Here is a 15,588-nt window from a genome sequence, read left to right as displayed (position 1 = left end):
AGGTCTTGGCTTAGAGTTGGTGCTCTAAGCAGCCATTTGAGATGCCAGAAAGGTACTAATCCTGGCCAAGAAAAACTCAGACTGCAACATAACCTGGTAATTAGTTTGTGTCTGAGGTTCTTATAGGTGGATTGTGCTACTCTGAACACACTCGGGCTATTTGTTTCCAGCTGTGTATCATTAAGCTAAACTGCATATTTACTTTGGAGATATGGCATTGAGCACTTCGTCTAACTCCTCTAAATATCTTTCCCACTACGTCTTAAACACACCCGACAATACACACGCACAATACAGAAGATGTGTAAGTGTTACTGTAGTCATCTGGCACTAGACACACACACCCTAGCTCTCATGTCTGTTACCAAATTACTCAGAAGTAATGTTAGTGTTTGACACATTGTCCCTAGACATTACATTAACGAGAGAGGCTCCATATAGACTGCACTCTAAACAAAGCTAGCACATGAATATATTTTCTAAAGCTCTTTCTTTCTGTCACACGCCCTTAACCAATTGCGTGTACTTATAGCACACAGCCTACTCACACATTCTTAAACAGTCACCACAACATATCCTCACTGCTGTTTTTTTTTTTTGTGCTCTCTATCCCTTACTCTCTCTCTCACACACACAAACACACACTCTCTCTACAGCCGACAGGGTTATTTGTGATGGAGGTGTGAAGGCCCCGGACTGTGACATTCTGGCGCACAGTGTTTGTTCTGGCTGGTACTCAGACACTGAGCAGAACACACACACACACACACACACACACACACACACTCTCCAGAGAAGGACATCCCACAGATTGTAGGCCAGAGCTGCTTGAGGGGCCTCAGTATGTGCATGGTTATACACGTGTGTTTGTCTGTACAGCTTTAACTTGTTTTTGTGTGACTGTCACTGGTTCTTATCAGCTAAAGCACAACCAGCAGCACAGGGCTGCAGGGGGCATGTGGGTAAGGAGGAGGGCGAAATGGGCGAGAAGTTGAATATTATCTACCCTTTCCTGTTTGCGCCTTTCCTTTCTCTCTTCCAGTGCCTTTATCTGTTAGTAATATCTGCTTTCACTCTTCCTCGGCATCCTTTATATTTTCCCTCCATCTTTTCCCATGCAGTGCCCTCAACCAAATCACATTTCACTGGTGTCACTCGCCTTTTTTCACATACTCCATTCTTCTCTACTTTTCCTCCCCACTTCTGCAATATTTCCTCTTCATCTCTTCCTCCCTCACATCATCTGTCATCATATACGACTTTGCATTTAATCTCTGTGGCAATCTTTCGCATTTCATTGTTTGCTCTTCTATTTAATAGTCAATTCATTTCCTCTCTCCACCTAAGGGCACCATGTAGTTCACAGCCGGACTCTCATAAACACACACCCACACATGTGTTTTGATCTAATATTGAGAGAGAACATCCCTAATCCATATTTAATCAAACGATGTCTGGAAGAAGGAACAAATAAATGAGAAAGAAGGGTGGAGGTGGGATGGATGCCCCCCCATCCCTCCCCCATGCAGCTCTCCAGAGTAACACAGCTTTTCCAGGTCTATATGTATTTCACTAAGGACAAACCAAAGACAGACAGAGGTGCTGTAATTGAGTCCAGATGTAAACAGAGAAAGAAGTGGAGTAAAAAACATAAAGAAAGACAAGAGAGAAAGACAAGGGCAGGAAGGCAAGTCGAGAAACTCTGGCAGTAACAAGCAGCAGATTACATTCAGACTGACGCAATTTATTTTCCAAATGTGCTCCATGGTTGGAGGGAAAAGAGGGAGCGAGAGAGAGAAAGAGAGGGAACATGGAGAGGAAGTGGAGGCGACAGGGTGAAGTAACCACATGCCTCCTTTGCCAGATGGACCTCAGTTGGACCGTGACTGGCTAGTGTTTAACCCTTGGTTTGGTTTGGTAGCGGTGCACCTCATTCAAGCGCTTTTTCAACTCCGACCGTTTCAACAGCGCCCCCCCTGAACTTTACCTTGTCTTTTTTTTCTTTCTCTGGAAAGTTCTGAACACTTATCTTGGTTTTTTCACCTCAGGGAAATCAGAGTGGGATTCTATCAAGTGTTTTGGCAACCTCACACATACATCTCTCTAATTTCTTAAGAGAGAAAATACAGTGAATTGTAAAAGTGTAAGTGTTTCTTTCAGTGTCGGTGATGTAATTCAGCCCTTCAGTCGTTTTGTAGTACTGTGTGTGTGTGTGTGTGTGTGTGTGTGTGTCACATATGCATGAAGATGGTTCATCTCTTCTTCTCTTTGTGGCTATTTTTAGCCTCACTGTCCCGCAGCTTGCCCTTTCGTCTCCCCCTCTTTATTATTCATTTTCAGCTTTCCCTTAAATTCCCTCAGTTAGCCTTGAGGTAGTAGAAGCATTCTTGCCTTGTGCATCAACCCTTAACAACAGAAGGCAGGGTGCGTGGGTCACCGTGGCTGGGAGACACTATGGAGAGAGCAGCCTGTCGTACCCTGAGTAGTATGCTTAGTAGACAACTATACAAGGACAGCATAGCTATATTTATGGAAAGGTGCAAACACACCTTTTTTTAAATGTAACGTTACGGCAGATTTGAAGGACACTCTTGGTTTAATTGGTTGAAAAATGTTAATCCCTTTATGATGCGGAGAAAACGTGACGCAGTCAATTGAGCTACTCATTGGAAAGAGCAAGTGTAAAGTGTAACATGCCTGCTAGATTATGATCTTTGATGTAATCCTCTGCCACCTAGCAAGACCCACTGATGCTGCAGAATCACTCCACCCCAACATGCTGCTTGCAACAATGCATACAGGATTGGGTTAATGAAGAGCTAATAGTAAGGATTCACGCAGATGCACAGGGCTTTGCAGGCGTTGCATCAGAGTGTTTCAGAGTTTATGCTTTTCTGAGTGTGCGTCTGTGTGTCACTCACAGGTCCCGGTGGTTTAATCATTCAGGTTCTATTAAATCTTCATTTCCGCAGCCCTCGCAGTCAGCCTGCCTAATGGTGAACACAGCTGAATATTGCATTTTCAGCATCAACCATCACTGTGTGTGTCAGAGAGAGAGAGAAAGAGATAAATGCACAGTCACCGAGAGAAAGAGTTGACGACAGTTGGGGATAGATGAGTAACACCGCGAAGCAAGCTGAAGTAAAAGCAAACTTAAAGGTGCAAGCAGAGGAGAGAGAGAGATTCAGAAGCAGTGACTGCCTGCTGAGATGCAGAAGCATACGGAGTAAAGAGAGAGGAAAAAAATCCTGTAGCGTGCTGTGTTGTCCAATCTCAGAAGACCAGCTAACTGTCTCTGTCATGTTGGGCTTTTCACCATGCTGGTTTAGTAAAGAGCCCTGCACTGATTTTGATTCCAACTTCCATTGTGCTGACACTGTTGCACTCTGACGGAGAGCTGAGATGGTCGGTGATATAGTGATGTACTCAGTAGAGTACTGGGTGTCACAGAGATTTTATATAGGCTGATTTAATAGTTTAAGGGTGCTTATTCTTTTTATTAACATATAAAGGCATCACATTGGTTATTGCCTCACATTTGAAGGTGTTGACTTGAGAAACAGATGAATGAATAGGATGATTTCTGTTCAGATCCTGTAGTAAAGGTCATTCCTTATGTCCCTATTAGAGTACGATAGACTGCGGCACTGATAGGAATTAAAACATAGGTACTAGTCCATAGTTTGCTTTGTTAGTGGCACAAATCCACATGTTGCTGTGCTCTGCAGATGTTTGTATAATGTTAAATTGCAACTCATCAAACAGTATTTCTGGATTAAACTGTGGATTAAATGTGGGACTGTCGCTTTAAGGTCCACCATAGCAGCATTCTGGCAGCAAAATTCGCAGTTTTACTATGTCGTCTGACTGAAACCTGGTGCTGTGTGCAGGGCTGAGCCATAGGCAACAGATAGGAGAGTGTATCTACGTCTGAAATCAAGGTTTGTCTTTGAAAAGCTGAAAAGCACAAGGTCTGATCGCTGCTGACATATCTGGGTTAGAATGATAACGAAGTGCCATACACCCCCACTCCCCCTTACTCTATGAAAAACCATAAAGAAAGACAAAAAGATTCTCTGGAAAAATATTCACATATATATATAAATATGACATATTGTTTTATAGCATACTGTCGTCTACGTCAAGGGGATAAACTGGGTAGGTTTAGCAGCTTGCTTGTAAGTCAAGGATGAGGGATTAGAAGATAAAATCGACATGTATGTGTGCCTGGGTGGTACATCAAAGCCTGCAGAGTGAGAGTGTATGTGTCTGTGTATTATATGTATTAGAGGGGCATGTACGTATGTAGGTAGATTCAGTCGGGCTCGTGCTCCGTGAGACTGATAATCCACACTGAATAACATTCCTGCCACTTGCATCTCATTTTAATTCCAACTCTGCTTTGCGCTGCTCGCTTTTCCCATTTACTCCTCATCGCTCCCTCTCCGTATCCCTCTCTCCATTCCTCCCTGCATCACTACTCTGCTCAGAAACGTAGGGCGTGGGTGGACAATCTCACAGTCCCTTTCAAGGTTCAAAGTCCCTTTTCTTTCTCTGCTTCTTTCGCTCCTGCAGTGTTCTACATGTTGCTGCCTTATTAAGTTGTTCCACTCTATCCCTGCTTCCCTCTCTCCCTTCTTCCCCCACAGTCAGGGTCTGGTTGGTCACAGAACATCTTTCTCTGCTAATGAGCCCGCCCTAACTTTGAGCGTGTATACACATTTTCTCACACACACTTTTATGGTTTCATATATGTACCACACCCTGTAGCTTGTATAGATATTAAAACGTACACACCTGTGCTATGCATCCTGTATTGACATTTTTGTAATGCACATTAGACTTTTTATAATTTTGCATTTACATTTTTTATTTGTATATTAATAAATACACACCTACATACATTGCTGCTAATCTTTATTAGCAGTGATTTAATGAGTAGGCTTTTTTGTCTCGCGCCTCTCATCTTGCGGTTGGTAAAAGTCCCAAACAAGTGGACACACCACATAAACACCCACACAACACACACTCAAATTAATAGATAGCAGCTGGCCAGCAGATACCCAGAAGGTACTTAAAGATATGTGGTTAAAGCTTTGACTGCATGATGTATTGTATGTCATCATGACATTATATTGCATGTACTGTATGTTCATTATAGAAGGTTTGAAAGCAGACAGAGAGATGTATGTCTAATTGAATTAAAATAAATTCTTCTAATATTAACTTTAACCAGTTATGGTATGTTAAAATATATACTTTTTTTTTTTATTGCAAAAGTAGTTCTGTTATTAATGAATTGAGCACTAACTTCCTGTCATAAGATGGACACATGGCTCATTTTGGTTTTATTCTCCAACATGAATTGTTAGTTCAGGGAAGAGGATGACAGTCGCTATGAAGGTTAGATGTTTGGTTCAGCCAAAACATGTGCCATGTGACCCATCATGTCACAAATGTTATTATAGATAAAAGGATCCTCCTAATGCCTTATGTTATAATATTAATGTTTGGTGGATTGCAACAGGCAGAGATGGGACTCTGTAGGTCAGGGTTACAGTCAGCTCTTTGGTTTCTCTGTCACAAAGCTTGGGGGGGGGCATGTCGACAGACACAGGGAGAGCATTCATATACCCCTTTGTCATATGAAGTGTGTATAACACACATAGTGCCCCTCTAATATGTACCATTGTGGCCCCCTTATTCCTCTGTGGCGGTCCATGCCATCTCTCCCCCTGGCTCCCCGTATCGCTTTACTTCATTATTTAGCATGTTATTTTTTCTCCTCCCTGATCTATGGTCCCCACATCACAGAGGCGGCTTATTAATTATGAATGGACTTGAGGGGAGTCGGGGTGGTTGAGGGAGATGGGGGTGGTTTAAAAAAAAAAAAAAAACACCAGACGCTCGCCTCATTACATATGCGCACTGTTTTTGGAGCTTTTATTAATTTATATCTTGTCAGGCTGTTCTAATGCCTTCAGAACTCTTTTGGCCTTTTTAATACATGTATTTATTTATTTCAGCAAAGCATCCAGCCCATGCTTCCATCTATCTAGCCTTCACTCCTCCTCTACCCCTCCTACAGTATGTCTTGATTGTAATCTCTCCCCTTCTGCATATCCATATCTCCATGAAAACATACCAACACTTGTCTGTCAATCTCATTACACTGTTTTTGATGGTAGTTAATAAGTCGCAAAGGATCTCGTTCACCTGCCAATTTTTCCATTCGGTGTGGAAGATGAAGTAGCTTGTACACAATCAAAATACAAATCAGAACAGAAAATGAAGGAAGGAACATTTTAGATTCGGCCTGATATAGAACAAGAGCTACTCTCCTTTGAGAAATCTCATGGTGGCGTTCAGTCAAAACAGGATCTGGGCGTTGGCAGTAAGACGTCAACAAAAATTAGGTCAAGTATTGTAATAAGATCGTAAACGATGGTTTTGGTTTTTTTTTTGTGTTTGTTTATAAAATAAGTATCAGAGTTCAGAGTAAGTATATTTCCACTTTCTACATTGAACTAATATTAATATGTACATTTTAATCGACATAATAATTTATGCATTTACTGTTACGAAGTGGGAACTGTGGTACTAGCTTTAGGCATGAAAGCTAATGGGGATCTTTGAGAGAAACTAAACACTGGAAGGTAAAGAAACCCTTCTGGCTACTAAGTTGGAGACCTGGACATCCTCCAACACTAACAAATGTGTCACAACTTTTACACTTATACACATGATGTACTCACAAATACAGGTAGAAATACAACCCAATCCAGTCAACGTGGGAGATCTTACTTCACAGTTAATGACACATACATTATCTCTATACCTCTCCCTCTGTAATGACCTTTGTTTACTCCGCTTGTCATTATCTTTGTGTTAATGAAAGAGAATTTGAATTGAACAAAGCAGTTGTGTGAGATATCACAGTGCTGTTGTAAGTTTTTTTTTTTTTTTTTTTTTTGCCATGTTCTGGTGTAGTGAAACCATCTGTAGTGTGCATTCCTTCACACGTGCTTTCCACTTTTTAACTACTGTAAATGTAAGACGCTTTTCAGTGCAACAAAAGCATTCCTGGTCTGGTGCAATTATTTGAAAGGAAAAGCTAAAATCACCCTTTTATATTACACCCACATACACACATACACACACCCCTCCTTCTCCCCTGTTGGTCTTCCTGAAATGAAACGGATGGAGCGTCACATCTGGCCAAGAAAACCACAGCATCCGTCTTCACAGATGAAATGAAAGCTGAGAAGTCAGGAAAAAGGGGGGAAAAGAGGGGAAAAATGCTCTTCTAGCTTCAAACGAATCCCCCTGGTGAAATATTGTTTCAGTGTTCTCTGCACTTTGTAGCTCTAATGCCAGCTTTGAACTGTTTTGGCACCTGTCACAGATACTGATGAAATAGTTTCTCTCTGCAAAGGACTTTTTCCTTTATCCTTCTGCATCCTCTTTTTCTCTTTCCCAAAACTCCTTTGCATTTTGTCTAGGATGCAGTTTGACCTTGTGTTTGGGGAAAAAAGAAAATAGAGAAAAAAAAGCAATATGATTTCTGACCTCTTGCAACATGTCACCTGTGAACTGTACCAGCACTTGTTCACTTCCTGTTGGCTTGCATTACCATTACAGTCAGATGTCTTTGAAGTACTGGGGTTGTGATTAATTTTATGCAGCAGCAGGCTGGATATATTTTCTGGTACATCCTTGCATACGTAGCTCCAAAAAACTCCATTTCCTGGTATGGTAAAAGTAAAAAGCTTGAACTACAACTTTTCAAAATCAGACTACATATTACTCCATTACTGTTTCAAATTTGTGCTGAGCTCTACCTTAAGATGGCAGTATAAAGGATTGAAAGTAGGAAAGGGATTCTATAAGGAAAGATCATTGCCAGAGAAAACGACATGCAGACAGCCAAGCTGACACAAAGTCGATAGACTGATGAATAAAATATTGGTTGGCTGCAGTTTGCGCTACAGGCAATGCTGGTTTCTGACATACTGGCTTCTACAAGGTAGCTTTAGCAGCAGGATGCTGAAACCTTTCTTTTTCTCTCAGACGATGCAAGCCCAAAGCTTTTGACATGAGCATCTATTTTACTGAGACAGGACTTCAAAAGCCACAAGTGAGAAGCAATCTCTACTTTCTTCTTTGTCTCTTTCTCCATCTCTGCCCCCACTCCATCAACCATTGTCTGAGGCTCCAGGCAGTTAATTAAGTAGGATGTTGTTGTGGGGCCTTCGTGGTCTGGATGAAGCTGGATGGATGGATGGAAGAGTGAATGAATGAATGGAGGGGGTGGATAAAGAGACAGGGTGAACCCAGCATTCCTCTCTGCCTTCTAACATCCCTAGTATCAAGTATCTTATATCACAGTTTCAGGTTTTCCTCTCTCTCTTTGAGACTCTGCTTGATTCTGTTCTTCCTCTCCTGTCCTCGCCTCACCACACCCAACTATCTGACTTTTCTGTCTCACTTTGCTGTGTTCCCAATTAAACTTGCTGCTTCATCTTCTTCCTTCACATGCCTCTTTATTCCCCTAACTCCCTGCTTCTCATTTCACCCATCCTTCACTACACCCCTTTTCTGTCTCCCTCTTCCTTCCTCCACCATTCTCTTCTATCCTCACTCCCTTCTTCTGAGCAGTTCATTTTGCCTTCTCTCAATTCCTCATTCCTCCCTTCGCCCACATTCCTTCTAGTTGATTACATATCAGGTCTTCTGTAGCCTGCTTCTTCCTCCTATAGTATTCCCCTCTCTCATTATGTTTTGTGCATGTATTTGTGTGTGATCAGACACACAAGGCCAGGACTAAGCAGCCTAATGAACAAACTCCGGCATTGTGCTCAGGCCCCGGGGACGTGCTGTAGCTTCTAATGTACAACAGCTCAGAGTAGAGCAGGGGAAGGAAAATTCACTGACAGGGAGCCAGCTATTTGCTTAAAGGAGAAGCTCCAACAAAAAGTATGGGCTATGTATTTCCCTTGTCTAAGCTCTTTTGACTTGTCAACATAAGCGTCTCGTCCTGTACAGCAGCTCTGAATGGTTGTGACAACGCTGGCAACTCAAGGTCCTTCTACACTCCTGTTACACAGAGCTGAATGGACAAAAGGAAACTTGAAGCTGTTTCTGTGATTTTAAGTCCCCTTCTCCCTGCGTAAAAAAATGTCCAGTTTACATTTCCTCTCTCCATCTGCCACATGTCTCTTATTCTGTGAGTCACTTAACAGCGTCTCCAGGTTGTAAAATGTGTGATTAGTCAGCAGTGATCTGGCTTGTTATCTTTTGCAAGTAAACCACTCTGTACTGTACAGGGTGGCTTAATTCCACCCAAGCTTTGACTCATGTTGTATAAGATCCATCACCACCTCCTTTTTCTTTTCTGTTTTGCATCTCTTCCAAATTGTGACATGAACACTGTAATGACTTCATACCTTCCAGCACATGCACACATGCAGATCCAGGAAGCATTATATCCTTATTGAATTGTCCCATCTTGCTAGTTTAACAACTTGAACACAACAACACATTATAAAAAGTAGTTGTCTCACACACACACACCCACCCACACTCCAGGGTTGTGTAGTTCAGTGCTGGTGTGAGCCAGTGGATAGGCTGTTTCCAGATGATCTAAACAAGACTCTGTGTGCTCTGGCCAGTATCACTGACTGATGTGCGTACACAAAAGCAAAAGCAAACACAAAGTACATGAGCTCATTACATTACATATCCTGCCTTAACAATGCAGCACTGTGGTGATCCAAATGACTTTATTGGGTAGATAATCTTTAGTGAACTTTACGAAAAGCTCTGTTGCTCAGTTGTTGTCATGTAACATTTGCCAGTATAAATTCCTTAGCACATATCGGTGTGTTACAGCACAGCTTTTTAAGCTGAGTGTGTTGTAGCAAATTAAGTGTGTAACCCGTGCCTTGCTGGCTTTTTCTTTATCCTTATCACTTAACAAGTGTTTTTTTTTTTTCATTACCCTTGTCTTATCTCTAACTGTTTGCTTGCTCTTCTACATAGAATTACCTCATCCTCTTTCTTACATGACTGTCTAGAGGAAAAAGGTTTAAGTATTTTTTTTTTTGTTTTGTTTTTTTAACTCTGCAGGACTGCCCTCAGATTCTACCCTCAACCCAGATCTACATCCCTGTCGGAGTAACCAAGCCGATCACATTAGCAGCCAAGAACCTGCCTCAGCCCCAGTCCGGACAGAGGAACTATGAGTGTGTCTTCCACATTCAGGGGGAGACTCACAGTGTCCCTGCCCTGCGCTTCAACAGCACCTCCATCCAGTGCCAGAAAACTGCGGTGAGTCTTGAGACAAGAATACTTTATATCGGACAAATTATCCATTAATTTTATTTAAGCTTGAAGCATTTAGAGGTATTACTTAACCTAATGAGTGCTACTAGGTAACTAAATCACGATCACAGTGAGGACATTGGCTCGGTCAAGGTTTAAGTGATGGCTTTGTAACGAATGACCACTTTGGACACCATGCTCATTGGCCTGATAGATCACCGTGCACTACCTGGACGCTGTCTTGCTTAAAGTCGAGATAAATGGCTCAATTCAGATTTCACACACTGAATTAAAGCAACAAACTGGAGAAATGGATACTGATGACAAGAGGGCATATTTGAATTAACACTGTATACACTCCTCCAAATCATAATGCATTATTATAGTTAGTGTGCTACATTATTTCTATTATTGATTGAGTGTGAACCTGGTCAGTCATCGTTAGTTTCATGCGTCTAGCATTTTTATGATGTATTTGTGCCCTCAGCTGGCAGAGATGAAGGGTGTGAGTGGAATTAGAGTGAGAGTGTTCTCAAGGATTTTTCAAGCTTCTAATAGGAGTGTGTGTGTGTGTGTGTGTGTGTTGTGTGTACATAGAGGATTTGCAGGTAGGCAGAGGTGTTTGTGTATGTAGGTCCATGTCTGTTTCGTGTGTTGAAATATGGCTTTGTGTGCATGTGTGTGTTTGCACGGCTTCAAACTAGCGTGATAGATAAGAGGTAGCCAGCGATGTGCTTCACTGAGGCTGAAAATGTGAAGAGGAAGTCTGTCTCTGAACCTAGTTGGGAGCGGATTGATCATGTTTACACCTCAACTCTATACCTCTCCCTCTCTCTTCACCCTTTCTGCCTGTAGAGCTCATCTTTCCGTGCCTCTCTCCTTCCCTCATCAGTCATACTTTCTTTTTTTCCTGCCATTTCCCTACTTTCCTCACTGCCTCTCACTTCATCTCTCTTACAGTCACTGTTGCGGTTTTGCCCGTGTCCCCGTCTATTTCTGTCTTGAGGTACAATGCGGTGCGGCAGCGCTGCGATGAGAAGGGAGCGAGTGCTGTTAATTTAGTTTTTTTTTTTTTTTTTTAATGACGGCGAGGCAGCTGTCGCTTCAACACGTCACACGCTGAACGAAATATTTGACAGATTAAAATAAACTAGGAATATCTCAAGGTTGTCATAGCTGACTAAGAAGCTTCAGCACCTTGTCTACATCCTACACCTCGTCCTAATAGTCCCAGTTTTATTTCAGTCATATAGCAAAGCACATGTATACTACACACCAGCCGCCGTGACAGCAAACATTTGATTTTGTCTGTATCGACAGGCAGCCATCAGGTGCCAACACACCTGGCCAGTTGTTTGTGAAGGCAGCACTAATTATCCAGCGACAGGGGCGTCTCTCCTCAGAGATGTCTGTTTATTGACTGTTTATCGTAGCTGCAAGACCAGAGCTAATCGGCGGCAAAAAAGCCTGGCCCCAGCCAAAAGCTACATTTTCTCCATTTGATGTCCACAAAGCAGACATGCTAGCAGCAATTAGCCTTGAGCTGTCAGCGCTTATCCCTTGTTAGCAATTAGCTGTGTCCGCTTGAGCGCGCGGTCAGATATCGATGCCGCGCCTTCATCACATCAGCGTGAATTCGGAGCTGGATTCAGCGTATGAAGAAGCTGCCAGCTGCATGAACTTGCCATTAAGACATAATTCACCAAGGCCTGAGCTTATGAGTATAATTATGTGTCATGAATTATTACGATGAGAGTCTTATTATAGCTCTGGAGCAGTCTTTTTAAATGAACGAGGGACTTAAATATTAGTTTATGCGTTTATAGACCTTCACATCTCTACTTTTCATGCACTCTCCTTCTTGTTTGTTTTTTTTTTAACGGTGTTTAGAACCAACTCGATGAATCATGTATGACTCTGCAGTAGGAATGGACTCGACTGGATCTGTTATGCTGTACACATATTTCTGCCTTGGTGTGTACGCGCACAGCTATGGGGGTAAGGGTTAATCAGTGTGTGCGCATGTGTTCATGTGTTCATGTGTATCATTCAATATACCTAAGGCTATAGATCCCAGGATAGCTGTGTGTTTGTGTGTGCAATTTCCATTATAGCACTTCAGGACGACTGTTTGCGGGGGCTTGCTAATCAATGGGATAAACACAGGGGTGCTTATGCACAGTTTAGTTTAGTGTTGGAGATGCACTTAAGAGTTTGCCACTGTGTCAAACTGATGCACACTCACTCATTTTTTTTGTAGGAAATGCAAGGACTGTGACAAGAATTTCTATAAAGTAAAAGATAAAGAGGGATGAGAGTGTAAGAGGACAAAGCATAGAATAGGGTACATGCAGATGAGGGGGTAGGGGTGGCAAGAAGAGATGTGATACTAGATAGCGGTGAAAAGCGGTTAGGAAATGGCGAAGAGAGGAGACAAGGGAAATTAGAGCATAGTAGACAATTTCAGGTGATATGAATGGAGAAAAGTGAGAGGGGGAGAGAGATATTGAAGAGAACAGAGGGACGGAAGAGATCAGAGAGTGTCAAAGTAAAAATCAGTTCAAAAGTCTCTCCTGAGGCCAAAACTCATTCTCTGCTCTTTCATACAATATCATCACACTATCCAAAAGAAGATCACTATCCACAAGATAGTCAGGATGTCCACAGTCAGAGCTCATGTTTAAGCTCCAGTGTCCCATACTCTTCTCCTTTTACACCGACCATAATGAGTCAATACTGTTATATAGTGTCCCCTAACAGGCGCTGTCAATAACCTACTCTATATATGACTCACACAATATATGATAGTGTAATTTCAGCTCTATATTAACCTTGTTGGGTATTGACTCTTTGTATCTGCTTATGGCGGAAAAACATTGGTGCTATGGAATTTCTGTTTAAGGCTACTGTAACATACCAACTGCTCCCAGAAGGCAAAGAGTAAGCTTATCGCAAGACACAAGAAAGAATGTAGCTATTGCAAGAAGAGACATGAAGCAAGTAGGTCACCTCATATTCAAGGTGTTAAGGCTGTGAAGAATCAAATGTTTAGATTAAGGCTTGTAAAAATTGCTCAAAGCTCTAAATTGTTATAATGTGAAAGTAATGGTTAATTTCCCTTTCTCACTTTTGAAGATGGGTCCTCAGCCAAACATAATTTAACATTTTTGGAACCTGCAAAAGTTGATGAAATGGCAGATTGTCCAAGGTCCTGTAGCAAGTTAATTGGAGGAAAACACTGGTAATTTTGCAATAAAAAGAACGAGTCATCTCCATATTTGTCAGTGCCAAACAAGCCCACATTACCACTGACACATACGGAGCCATCCCCCAGGCCTTATGGTAGCTGTTAACGCTGGTCAACAGCAACCAAAACAACAAGCTGGTTTCTACACTGGTTCCTTCCGGTTTTCTGACCCAGCCCAGGCAGCATCCTTGTGAATGGGGGCAAATCAGAGGCTGAGGTGAGGCCATAAGGGCCAATAGGATGCTAAGCTGTAGGCTGGGAACCACCAGAGCAGTCATGGGAGTGAATAAACACATGTACACATAAAGCTTCTACAAACAACCGACCACACTTCAAGGTCAGAGACCCTGATGGTGCACAGCTGGGTGTCGTCCGAAGGCCAGCGTTGAAAGAAGGGGCTTGAATGGTTCAAGTTTTCCTCTCTATAGTCCTTTATCTCTTTCTGTTCTTAGCATTTTGTCCATTTGTACTTCAGTGTCTCCATTTTTGCCCTCCTCTTCCCCTCTTTATCCCTCTTTGTTGTTTCTCCCTGGAGGGAAGGAATGAGAGGACAGATAATATCTTCGCAGGCCTTACACCATTACTTTCCGTCTGATAAACCGCTCGGCCACTCCATCACCCTCCTTCTCTCACTCCTTCACCAGCGAGAGGAGAAAAAAGTAGCAGACACAGGAACAGGGAGAGAAAATCTAGTTTGGGATAGGGTGTGTGCCTGTGTGTTATTCGTCTGTGTGTAAGCAGAGCAGCTGTTTGTTAAAGGAGAGATGGGAAATATCAGGGGTCCTGATGGCATCCAATTAAGGCAGATAAAATGATGATGAATTGCAGTGGAGCAACAGAGACGGACGCTCCTGTGTGTGCATGAGCACGCACAGACACAGAAACACAGCAAAATAAGAAAGCAGCCGTACTGATTTGGAGAAGATAGTGAAAAAAGAAGGAACAAAGAGGGAAGAACAGCAAGAAAGTTTGGAGGAGAAATTCCAAGAGAAAGAGAAGGAGTGGTGTGAAAGATGAAGAAGAGGAAGTGGGAAATAGGAGAAATAGGCTGCTCTCTTCCGATGGGAAATAAGAGGAGGCTGGCAGACAAGAAAGATGGGCGAGCGAGTGGGAGACACGAGGCAGGGTGCTGATGCAAAGTCATGTCTATTCTGACTTATTGATTTATTAATAGATATTACTGACTATAAAACCTAAATATTCCACATTATATGGAAAAAAAAATCGTAACTTTAAAAATCCATTATAACATACAGAAACATTTGCACATACACAGTGATACGCATGGCATAAACGAGGCTAATGAGGGCCTTGGCGCTGGTCGGTGGAGGGTAGGCTCAGCGGAGCGTGGTACAGCCTGGTCTGTCATGGCCTGGCACAGCTTAATGAGATATAAACACTAGACCTGCCACTGCAGTCAGGCACAGCACACACTGACACCGCTTTAATTGGCGTGCAGGCTCTGTGTGTACGCGCTGAGTGTGCGGCTGGATTGAGAGAGTTTGGGGAAACTCACTGGAATTTAAAGTGAATTGAGGACCAGCGTCACTGTGTCTCCATCTCACATTAGCTCTACAATAAATAGGAAACCAAAGTGTCACACATTAAAATAAAGGTACAGGGGAGTCGGTGTAAGTAGTGCATTTGGCCCGTATCTCTTTTAATAATGAAGCTGAGAGCGCTACAGATGGTGAGGTGCTGCCGTTATGTGTTTGAGTCAATGGGTCCGGGACTGGTTGTGTGACAGAGCAGGGAGGTTAGCGAGGGAAGAATGGCCACCAGAAGAATGGCACGAGTTAACGGAGCAGGGAAAAAAGAGCGAGGATACCGAAAAATAGGGTCGTTTCTGCAAACGACCAGGAATCGGCCTTTTGTCCGGAGAGAAATCTAGTGCGCTGTACACCAGCTTAATGCGTAGGCTGGAAAATACCAAACATTGGCTATGGCAGCATTATTTTTCCCTCAAGCCAGCACTTTTCTCGCTCTCCCTTTTTTCTTCTTTCCTTCCATCAATGAAC

At 42.6% G+C, this 15,588-nt stretch overlaps 1 protein-coding gene across 5 annotated transcripts in view; it reads left to right on the top strand.

The window, feature by feature from the left end:
* Positions 1 to 15,588, top strand: part of LOC113154282 (plexin-A1) — a 163,001-nt gene that overhangs the window by 103,091 nt on the left and 44,322 nt on the right. For all 5 annotated transcript variants that reach the window (XM_026348380.1, XM_026348383.1, XM_026348381.1 and 2 more), the window contains one exon: positions 10,129 to 10,329. In XM_026348380.1, the coding sequence (XP_026204165.1) occupies positions 10,129 to 10,329 (201 nt within the window). The remainder of the gene's footprint in view (positions 1 to 10,128; positions 10,330 to 15,588) is intronic.

This window comes from Anabas testudineus, chromosome 5 (assembly GCF_900324465.2).
Source record: "Anabas testudineus chromosome 5, fAnaTes1.2, whole genome shotgun sequence".
In the NCBI taxonomy this organism is placed as follows: Eukaryota; Metazoa; Chordata; class Actinopteri; order Anabantiformes; family Anabantidae; genus Anabas; species Anabas testudineus.
This window is presented reverse-complemented; position numbering and strand designations above follow the sequence as displayed.